The sequence below is a fragment of the Berghia stephanieae genome, chromosome 6 (genome assembly GCF_034508935.2).
Source record: "Berghia stephanieae isolate SIO BIC M18660-M18661 chromosome 6, UCSD_Bste_1.3, whole genome shotgun sequence".
NCBI lineage: Eukaryota > Metazoa > Mollusca > Gastropoda > Nudibranchia > Aeolidiidae > Berghia > Berghia stephanieae.
The window spans coordinates 43,249,057-43,261,230 of NC_088365.1; the positions used below are offsets into that span (position 1 = coordinate 43,249,057).

The 12,174-nt window shown below is 35.9% G+C and overlaps 1 protein-coding gene across 2 annotated transcripts in view; it reads left to right on the top strand.

The window, feature by feature from the left end:
• The first annotated feature begins 2,125 nt into the window (after positions 1–2,125).
• Positions 2,126–12,174, top strand: part of LOC144975069 (stabilin-2-like) — a 140,391-nt gene continuing 130,342 nt past the window's right edge. For both annotated transcript variants that reach the window (XM_078918761.1, XM_078918762.1), the window contains exons 1-3: positions 2,126–3,609; positions 5,441–5,563; positions 10,133–10,209. In XM_078918761.1, coding sequence (XP_078774887.1) covers positions 2,451–3,609; positions 5,441–5,563; positions 10,133–10,209 — 1,359 coding nt within the window. In that variant the 5' untranslated portion in view covers positions 2,126–2,450. The remainder of the gene's footprint in view (positions 3,610–5,440; positions 5,564–10,132; positions 10,210–12,174) is intronic.

A 12,174-nucleotide genomic window follows, 5' to 3' on the forward strand; every position in this document is an offset into this window, starting at 1 on the left:
TAGTTTAGAATTTCAAATCTGTATTTATCAAAATATGTAATTTGTGTGCTTTTGTGGGATATATTAAAGAAAACAAAAGCAAAGACACACCACATCCAATGGTGCTGTTGCTTGGGCATTCCACGACGATAATTCATTAAACAAACTCTGTTGTTCAAAGGAATCAACTATGTTATCTGAAGTCAGTAAATTGGGAGTAAACAATCTTGCACAAGGGGAAAAACGTAAGTGCTTGGGATCTTTCAGGTCAGAGTTCAATGCCTTAATCAGTCTTACACTTTATCCCCCCCCCCCTCCCCTTCCTAAAAAAGGAAATAAGTTTCGAAGAATTTGCATAATTAGATACAGATACGAGTATTTCGCTTTTCACATTCATAAACTATAACTGTCGAAAAACACGAACGGTGGCTAAGTTTAAGTCACGGGGTGGGGGTGGTATCTTTTAAGAAATTCGAAAATGACTTTTGATTTCTTTTAGATTCCAGAGTAATTTGAAACAATAATATTATTCTTTGTTAAATTTATAGCTATCAGTTGGCAATTAAAAAAAAAAAATGAAACTACGGTCGTTCAGCTTTTTTCTCTATTGCCACAAAAAATAGAATCTAATAGACCCCCCCCCCCCAAAAAAAAAAAATAATAAAAAAATAGAATTGTTGCAGTATTAGAAACAATTATTGTACTCATTTGGCTTTGTGAAAAACCCGATTTTGCTATAGAGTGTAAAATAAGAAAAATAAAATAAAACAAAGCAGAAACGAAGCGTCTTATCTTTTGTGAAAAAAGTGGCAGTTCAAGATATTTTGTATCCGGCACGTGTACGCTTTTAGTAAAAAAAAAAAAAAAAAAAAATTTTGACGCTGAATGATATCCTGACCACAATGGTAATTTTTAATGTCAAGTCGTTAAATTATTTGAGAGCAAATCTTTGTAAAAATTATATGGGTGAAGTAATAGGAGTATAATAATAATAAAAAGAATGATTGAACTCGTGCATTTTGAAATTTTGAACTAGTTCCCAATCCACGCTCCTAACGTCGAGTAGTGTCAGTGGGGACTCGGTCTACATTCCAACGCAGGAATACTATACATTTTCATTGCTATCGTTATTAAGTATGAAACTAACCCAATTTTCGTACTCTGGACTCTTATAAGTTTACTATTCATCATCTAGATCAGCCCGATACAAAGTGCCCCGATTTACAAGTCTGATACATGAACGCAATTATTATGGTCTTGATTTAACATTGTTGTAATGGACAATATAATGCGTCGGTTTGAGAGGTTTTCCATGACAAAAATGAGCCCATAACAATGTGGGTTATCTATTTAATCACTAATGAATAAGAAGGCATTTGGGACATAATGTATTCTTTAGTACTTTTCTTTTAATGATCCTAACATGATGTAAATTTGTCCCCTATCTGACAATAATATTTTTTTTTTCATCTAGACCAGGGACGCTTTTACTACATTGGGGAGAGGGGGGGGGGGGGCGACAAATTTGACATCCAACATGTAAAAACGTCACAAACCTTACGATTCTTTTGAAGTCTCAGGTTTGAGACGTTTGACACGTTGAGTATCATTTGGCTCGATCATGATTGGATGTAAAAATCTTTGTGCCAAAAGATCTATATATAAGAAATAAATGTTTTTCTTCCGAGTAAAGAAAATGCGATGTGAATTTCTGAGAATTTGTTTTTAATTTCAAGGACGATTAACACCTCGCTAAGATTACGTATGGAATATGAGTTACTCCAATTTTTATGTATTCTCAGGGCGCGTTGATCTTGTATTTCGCCGTCGGTTAAGTCGATTTGCCATTGAACGCAGAAAACCACGCCCCCTCACTTATAACGCTTAGGTACTTGAGGAGAATAAAGAGAAAAATTAATATGTACGAAAGTCGGAACCGGATGCTCTCGACTAATTAGATAACCTGAAAATACACACACACACAAACACTCATACAAAATCGCACATACACATACACACACACACAAATACACACACATGAATAACCATACAAAGCCAGATTTACAAAGAGGCATAGTTTCACACAACGTCCTCATCCCCCCTCCCCCATACACACAAACTCCATTCACAAAAATCATGACAATATTATGGTCATTGTTTTCTACACTAGTGAGCTCTATGCAGAGAGGGAAAACTTTACCCGTTTCTGATTTTGATCATATTTTTTGGATATATATTCTTGTTATCTTTTTTTTTTCTCTCTCTCTCACACAAATTAATAAGATATCAGTATCTATTGAAAATAAATTTCTTGAATACATTTACCGACTTCTTTCGAGGATTTGTATCATAATCTCACATTTACTTGGATTTGGATCACAATCGGGGTGAACAGAATCATTTAGATTATTGGGTTTCCTCCCTTGAATTTATATTTTGCTGGAACAGGATTATTGTGTGAATAATTCGTAATGCTCCCTAAAGGATTAACAATGCTATCTTGGATTATACTTGAATTTTATTTCTTCGTTATCCTATTGTGTCCTAAGACAGCAGTTTCTATAGATTCATCCTCGACTGCGATCCCTACAGAATCTCGAGAGAATAGTTTATTTGATACATCATACGGAGAACCGACTAGCCATACATATAATTCATTATCAACGTCATCACCATCATCATCTTTATTGTCCTCATCATCACCGCCCACACAAGTATCTTTAAAAGATGTATTTTCAAGTCCAAGTCCCACGTCAATTTCGGCTTTTCCATCTTTTATGCGCACGTATTCTAAAATTGGAATTGTTGATTCATCATCAATGCTTCTGTCATCGACTTCTACAGACTTTACAGCAGCATCACAAGACAAGACTGGAGTTCAAATGAAACTGAAAACAGATACACCAGATTCGGACAAGCAAACATCAACACCATCAGTTAAACCACCAGTAACACCAAGCAAATCATCACTAACTTCAGATGATAAAATAGCAGATTCCAAATTTCCAAGAAGCCACCAATCAACCCTCAGAACATCATCAACTTCACCGATGATTACTGCAGAGACAACATCAAAGACTAGTATTACAACGCAAACGTCAACACTTCAAACAAAATCAATGAAATTGTCATCGTTCAGGGAACCTAAGAAACAATCACCAAGCACACCAAGGATCCGAAGTAGAACCACTACAGAAGTAATCAAGACATCAACAACACAACCCACGTTTAGAGTAACAACTTCAACGACACCATCAAAAACGACAAAAACATTACCACACACAACACGATTATCAACAACAATAGCGACGACGACCAAACCACCACCAACGACACCACAAACAAAAGAAGAAACATCGTCATCACAATCTACAACACGTATAGCTACTACTACAACTACCACAACTACTAAATCTACAACCATAACAGATATAACTACCACCACAACTACACCTTCGACCACAACAACCACAACAACAACTACAACCACCAAGACCACCACTACGCCGACCACAACAACAGCAAAGTCAACTGGAGATCGGTACTGTCCAAACAAGAACAAGGTCATGTTCTTTACTAAATGTGTTCCATGTCGGAGAACTCGCAAATGTAAAAAAGGCTTTACGCCTGGTAAGACATTCTTTCCAACCAAAGTCAATTCTTCCACTGCCACTCTCTGAAAAAACAAAACAAACGCGTTTTAAAAAAGTTTGGCCATAAAACTCGTCCTTCAAATATCGTTCGATTTAAGTAACCCTCATCTTGGCAAAACTTCTCAAACCTGAAACTTCGCGAAGTACCAGGTTAGAGAGTTTTTGCCAAGATGAGGGTCATTTAAATCGACCTATATTTGAAGGAGGAGTTTTCTGGCCAAATATCACAATACGAGTTTTTCCAGAATACGGCAGTTAACAGGTTACATATCGATCGATTTAGACGGTCTACGGCTCGTAACCCATGAAAGTTATATTTGATGATTTCCACAAAAGACAATATCTTGTTATTGACTGCATACTGCACCTTCACCTAAACTGCTCAATGTTTCCTCGTTTATGTTGAATCTCCCATTAGTGGGTAATAAAATATTTAAAATAAAAACAACAATCACCCCCAATCAAAACAAAACAATAAAACAAAAGAAGAAAAGAATAAATAGATAGATAAATAAACAAATAAATAAATACATAAATAATGAATTTAGTAAATGCTAAAGCGGCAAGAGTGACTAGCAACTATTTGCAGGTCTGATAACTCGAATTGTTATGAGTTCATTGAATTGCTGTTATTATTAATATTATTATTATTATCATTATTATTATTATTATTATTATTATTATTATTATTATTATTATTATTATTATTATTATTATTATTATTATTATTATCATTATTATTATAATTATTATTATTATATTATTATTATTATTATTATTATTATTATTAATTATTATTATTATTATTATTATTATTATTATTATTATTATTATTATTATTATTATTATTATTATTATTATAAAAGCCTTCGTCTTTTATCAATAAAAACAAAGACAACACGTCACCTTAATTCATTTTTACCACATATCTAGACGTTTAGTGTTCGAATTTTTATGGCGCAATTGTTATTTAGACTATTAAATACTATTTTAAAAATATATACACACACCAATTTGGATTAGAGGACATCTAGCTAACTCAATATATAAAATTAACATATAAAGTGTCGCCATTAATTCTTAATTCTACACGCATATATTTATATGCATTTACATTGAATTCAAACTAGGGATCATAGAGACAACATTTTTCACTTTGTAATTATATTATATATATATATATATATATATATATATATATATATATATATATATATATATATATATATATATATATATATATAATACTTTGTCGTCATAAATTCTTAACTTTATATTTATGCATTTTCATGCATGCCACGTCTATAAACGAATTTCCATTTTTTTGGGGGGATGAATAGAGCTTATTATTATTATTATTATTATTATTATTATTATTATTATTATTATTATTATTATTATTATTATTATTATTATTATTATTATTATCAGCATCATCATCGTCATCACCGGCGTGATCCTCCTCCTTCTCCTCCTCCTCCTCCTCCTCCTCCTCCTCCTCCTCCTCCTCCTCCTCCTCATCATCATCATCATCATCAGCATCAGCATCATCATCATCATCATCATCATCATCAGCGCAATCATCGTCGTCATTGTTGTCGTAACCCTCCTCCTCCTTCTCCGCGCCCACCACTTTGACCTTTTCCTCCTCCTCCTTCTCCTAATCCTCTTATCATCATCCTCATCCTTTCTCTCCTTCTCCTCCTACTCCTCCTCCTTCTCCAACTCCTCCTCCTCCTCCTCCTCCTCCTCATCATCATCATCATCATCATCATCATCATCAACAACATCAGTCTTTGTGTCTCCAGGCCTGGTCAAACGTTGTGAGTATCGCCGTTACTTTCGGATCATATCGGGATGCCAGAGGCAGTGCATAGAGGAAAGGGTTTCCACTCCCTGTTGTGATGGATACGCTGGACCGCATTGTGATCGTGAGTGTTCTACCCTTAATCTAGGAGTGATAACATCCTAACAATAATCGAACATCATTTTCACACACAAAAAAAAAAAGAAAAGAAAAAACCAAAAAAAAACAAACAAAACAATAAAGAAAAGAAAAAAAAAACAAGAAAAAAAAAAACAAAAAAAAACAAAAAAAAACAACAAAACAAACAAACAAATCAAAACAAAACAAACTCACTCTATAGTGCCTCAATAATAGGGCAACATGACATGCTGGTGCTATCTTTGCCTCGTGCCCAGAAGGTAACGAGTTTGACTCCTGCCGCTTCTGTCGCGTTGCAAGAGCTCCTCCACCTAACTCACTTTGCAAAGTTGTATTTTTCGAGTCTGTACTTTGAGTATGTATCTTAAAAAGACATTTCCCTTGGAGAGAATAAAGGGATATTATATTATTATACAGTTCAATAAAAGAAAGGAATATCCTAATAAAAGGGGCCAGTGATATAAATTTTCCGAAATCTTGAAACTACCATTTTCGATTGCACCATCAGTAAGATATATCGCTACCATCAGCTACTGATCGCGCCCCTGGGTATTCATGCAATAAGACTGCGTAGTATCAATTCCATTCTCCTCCAAGGCATCAACATGTTGTTCAAGTTCTTAAGGTGGGGGGTGGGGGGGGGGGTAGAACCGTGATTAATCCTCTTCGGGCCTGAGACACATCGGGCATCCAACAGACATTTCCATTTTTTGCGGTCGGGTGCTTTTGTGGTGGCTCTATTCCAGTACAGGCCTGCTTTCTTTATTTCTATCTCCATGTTCCGTCGCCAGGTTTCTTTGGTTTCCTCCGCTTTTTCTTCTCATCTGATGTCCAGCACAGGGCTGTCTTGAGAAGTGACCCTTTTTCCTTTCTGGCCACATGACCCAGCCAGTGTCATCTTCTTTTTATTGGCTTTCAATGCTAATGCAGTCAGCTTTCTTTAACAGATCCACTGTTTTTATTTTTGTAGGCCAAAATATGTAAAAAAATTATATTTAGACACTTGTTTTGAACGGTTTCTAGTTTTTGTGTTATGGAGGATGTCATTTTCCAGCTTTCACTTCCACAATACAGTAGACTTAAAACATTGCTTTTGTATATTTTCAGTTTAGTCTTTCTCATAATTTGCTTTGATATCCAAAAGTTTTAAAGCATGTCGGAAGCCCTACTTGCCATTTGGATTCGTTTGTTATTTGATATCCAAGGTAGGAGAACTCTTTTACCTCGTCAATTACATCCTCATCTATCCAAACTTTATTATTATGTCTTGGATACACCCTCATGTACATGATCTTATCAAAAATTATTTTCAGTCCAATTTTCTAGACGTTCTTGTGTAGTACATTTAGTTTTTCTGAAGGGTTCCCGTGTGTACCGGACACTAACACGATGTCGTCTGAGTACTCTATATCTTCCAGAAAGAATTCAGTATCCAGGGAATGCCTCTCTCCTTTCCATCAATTGTATTTTTCATGAGCCAGTCGAGAGCCAGGATACATAGAAGCGGGAAGATTATGCAGCCTTGATTTACACCAATTGTTACATCAAAACTGTCTGTTAAGTTGTTTCCATAGATCACTTGGCAATTGGTGGTTGCTGTACAATGATTTTATTGAGTTGACCATCTTCGTCGGTATACCATAATGAGTATTTTCAACAGGGACTCTCTGTCAAAAGCTTTTTCTAAATCGACAAAAATGGTGTAGATGGGGCTGTTCCATTCAATGCTTTGCTCCAGGATTTGTCTCAGGGTAAATATGTGGTCACTACATGACTTCCCTTTTCTGAACCCTGCTTTCTCTTTTCTAAGAATGTTTTCAATGTGAAGTGAGAGTCTTTTCAGAAGGATTCTATTAATATGTTGCTCGTCTAGACATGAGAGTGATTCCACTTTCCACGCCAGTTAGCACAATATCTAAGGTCTCCTTTCTTGGCTATTTTATGGATAATGCCTTTTTGCCAATCCTCTGGTATTTCTTCCTTTTCCCATATTTTGGTGAACAATATATTGAAAATTTTGGACATTTCTTGGGAGTTTGAATCAAGCAGTTCCCCACTGATTGTGTCAATACCTTGGACCTTTCTATTTTTATTGTTCTATTGCTTCATGCATCTCATGCTCTGATTGGGCCAAGATTAATCTCTACATCCGATTCTGCTTCTGGAATAGCTGTGTAAGAAGATGGGTCTGGTCTGTTCAAAAGATTTGCGAAATATTCTCTCCATCTTTCCAATTTCTCCTTTTCATCTGTGATGACACTACCATCTTGGGATTTCAATGGTTTCTCTTGACCAAGACTTCTGTTTCTCGAGAGCTTTTTTGTGATTTTGTATAGTGTTTGTGAGTCTTGTCTAACAGCTACATTCTCTGCTTTACATGCTAGCTTTTCTGCAACATCTCTTTTGTCTTTCCTTGTGAAATTTCTCACTTCTTTATCTTTCAATGAATATTCATCGTATAGCCTTTCTTTCAATCTTTCAGGGATTTAGCGTTCAAGAGATTTTATTTGATTGATTTTCTTTGGTTAATGAGCTCCCATCACCTTGAGGTTATCCAGTTCTCTGTATTGGATTCATTGTGTCCTAAGTGTTCTGTGACTGTTTCCTGTATGACTTGGTTGAAGTCTTAAATTATCATGCTTGTAATATCTTGTATTGCACTGATTTGTTGTTTTTTTACTGAGATATTGAACTGGTTTAGGATATCTGGGGATTTTCAATCTATATGTGTTGAAACATTTTTTCTTCTATTCTGCAATTTTTGTTTCCCTCAATTTTGTAAATATTTTGCCTGTGACTAGATGGTGGTCAATTCCAATGACTGCCAATCGCCTGACTGTGACATCGTTTAAGCTGCTCTTCCATTTTCTGTTTATCATTGTGTGGTCTATCTGACTTTCTGTTTTTCCATCTGGTGATTTCCAGGTGATGAATGATTTATGTAAGAAGAAAGTTCCACCAATAATAAGGTTGTGTTCTTTACAAAAATCTGTTTGTCGACTTCCATTACCGTTCATTTCCCCTATGCCTTCCTTTCCAACTGAATTGATTTCTTCTTCAACTTTATTGCCAACTCTTGCGTTTAGATCTCCAATGATCATGAGCATATCGTATATTTTCAACAGCCATTCTTAAAAAATCATAGAATTCTTCCTTGTTTCCTTCATCTGCATCCCCTGTGGGTGAGTAACACGTGAGTATTGATAGTTCGGTGTATTATGATATGTGCCTTGTGTATAAAATTCTTTCATTTATAATGATTTGTTGTTTTGTCTGGCTATCAAGAGGGCAACACATTCTCTGTGTTGGTCATCCTTTCGTCCTGACAAGACGGTCAGGTCACTATTGGAAAATTGCCGCTTCCCAGCTCCTGTCTACCTTACCTCTGATATGCCCAGCAAATCAATCTTGTAGTTCAACATCTCGCGCTGGACTTGTGCCAGTTTTCCTGTTTGATATAATTTCCTTACACTCCAGCAAGAGACATTGAGCTTGCGTGTTGGTGACAACAGACCCACAATCTGTTCGGGGGCGTCCTTTCGGCTTTGACCTCCTACCATCATGAAGCCAGTATTCTGGTCCGCTTCTCTGCTACCGCCGGTAGTGGATTTGTGTCTGGTTTCTGTCTCTGTAACAACTTGCTTTTTATGAGGTGGGTTGTTACCCTCACGCTCAACCCCCCATCCTGGAGGACCGGTGGATTAATCTTCGTCTGATCTCTCTCCTTTTTTCTCTTATTGGAGGTCCGAGGTTCGAGATACGCAAGCCCTCCCACTACATCAAGTTAATAATTTGTCCGGGGGGAGGGGGGGGTATGCCGTCGTAAACTCATGGCTTGATACAAAACCAAAAAAATCGTCATAAAATAAGACGAAGACCACAGAAAAAAAAATAGGAGTGAGTTGTAATGAATAGCTCAATCACTGGAATCTTTTATTTCCTTGAGCACTTCTGACAACTCACTTTTTACTTTCGTTGAGTGATCGTCGTCTTCTTTTGTGACATAATGTTTTGGTCAGTATCAGGTCTTTAGCTTACGAAGGCGACGATATAACTCAATTTTTGTCTTATTTGTGCTCTTTGGGATCTAACTTCCATGAAGTTGAAGGCCACGCATACAGTGACTTTTTGTTGGTGTAAATAGTCCATTGCGAGCAGTATGTCGTCTGGCATTGTCTTGTTGAAACATGCTCATATCACTTTACAAAGGGTTCCAGACAACAGGAACACTCAACATTATAATGAGACACGTCGCGATATTACAGTTTAAAAAATCTCCTATAGAAACAAATCTGTTAACGACCAGGGACTCATTTTACACACGAGTACGATGAGAGAAAGTGGAAAAAGAGCATATTAAAAGGACTCGACTTTGGGCCGCTCAGAGTGGGACTCAAATCCAGATCGATCCGAAGGGAAGTCCCATACCACAATACCACATACCGCACATAATCAGATTTACATCAATATAATAACATCATCATCATCATCATCATCATCATCATCATCATCATCATCATCATCATCATCATCATCATCATCCTTGTCATTTCAGCATGTCCTGGTGGTCGCGACAATCCCTGTAACGGGAATGGAATTTGTCTAAAGAAAACAGCAGCATGTCGTTGTTACGTAAGTATTTACATAGTGCAATATTTAATGAGGAATCATAATATGGTGATCAATCGCCTCACAACTTTATTACATCGATGACAATCTGATTATTAATATTGAAATTTAAGCTCTACTTACAATATTTTATTTGAAACTCTATAATATAGGCCCTGATTGAAGAGATTTAGTATTGAGCTCTTTAAAACTTTTAAACCACACAGTTCTAATTTCCATCATTTTGGATTTAATCTCAACTCTGATCGTCTAATTCAATCATAGAAAATGGAAGATTGATACATAGAGTTACAAACCTGACGATTTTTGTCTATTCTTTTAAAATTTACAAACACTAACAATGATTATAATGATTCACTGATATTGAACACCGTTTTGAGGCGATAGGTCACACTGTTCATAGACTTGACGTCAGAAATAACGGAACATTAACAAACAAAATTAATTACAGGTAAGCTCTCCAATCAATATTAAACAGTCGGTTTACGGCAAAGTCTAAGCATTTCTACTTATTGTCGTATCCAATTTACTGTATTTTATCATCATTAACATTAATTATGTGCGACTATGTGGTCTTGTGGTATGACACTCACTTTCGGATCGGAAGTTCCTGGGTTCGAGCCTTGCAGCCTTGCTCGGTGTATAGTTGAGTCTTTGGAAAAGGCTCTTTACTCACATTCTCTCACCGTACTCATGCGTCAAATGTACCCGGCCGTCAACAGCATTGTCTCTGTCAAAAAATTGTAATATCGCCTAACAGGCGTCGTGTCTCGTTCTACATCTTACCTGTCGCTGTTGGTCAGGACCCTTTACAAAACGCTTTGAGTACGTTTAGTGGATATTGCGCTATATAAAAGCTCAAAGCTCAAATTATCGTTTAAATTCGAAACTTAAGACTTCAAAATCATTTAAATTCAAGCAATAGTGTGCTCTTATCAAATGAATCATTACTCGTAAGGAAATGAAGATGGTAGAATTAACTGCTGACATAGAAGTCCTATAATATTACTTGAGAATGTAAACTAGGTAACTTGACAGAAGCAAATTAAATGTGTTCGCGCTTGACTTCAAACAAAAATAAATCAATATAATGGGACCCCTAATAACAACAAAAACAGTCCAATCTTGATTATGAATAGAGATAGGCTTCTTTTTAGCTCATCTTTGATTTATTTAGCAATAAATCTAAAGTAAAAGGCTTTAAAAAAGCTTATCAGGAAACAGCATAAGAACGTTCTGTTGATAAAAGACAGAGCAAATGACCACCTCCCACCATGGGCGGTCAATAGAACCCCCCCCCCCCCCGCCCTCAAATCTTACACTCTGACAATAAGCTCACCAGTTAACAGGTAACCAATTACATACTGAGCTGTCAGAAGATGTAGGCTGTATAAAATATCTAACAAAATATCTGAATATAGCATTTATTATATTTATTAAAACAAATTTCAACAAAACATTTTGGACTCCAAATCCTTCGGCAAAACTTACAAATGTAAAAAAGACGAGAGAAGAGGATTTATTATGTTTTATCGGGATAAATAAAACTGTTTATTCATTTCTAGACATAGAACATATTATTGCAGACGTAGAATTGCGAAATTTTAGCATCTCTAAGTCATCAAAACTGATTGAAAATAAAAGTTGATGCATGACTACATAATTTTAAGGATGTTCAAGTGCTATTGAATCCTTGTGAGTGACGGTAGCTTGTTGACTTATTGGGTTAACTATAGATAGCGACAACAATTCTTATCTTCAAAAAAATACAGACTTTTCATTTTTCAAGTAGTCAGGTCTGCTATTGGAGCATTGAGCAATCTAAAATCCTTGGTTGAAATCACGCGGCTGTCGAATCTCGTAATGAAATTGTGACTCCCCAACTAAATCTGGTTTTATGTCTTGGAGTACCGATCGGCCAAATGTAAATTTAAAGTCGAAATACTCATACCGACGTGTACTTATTTG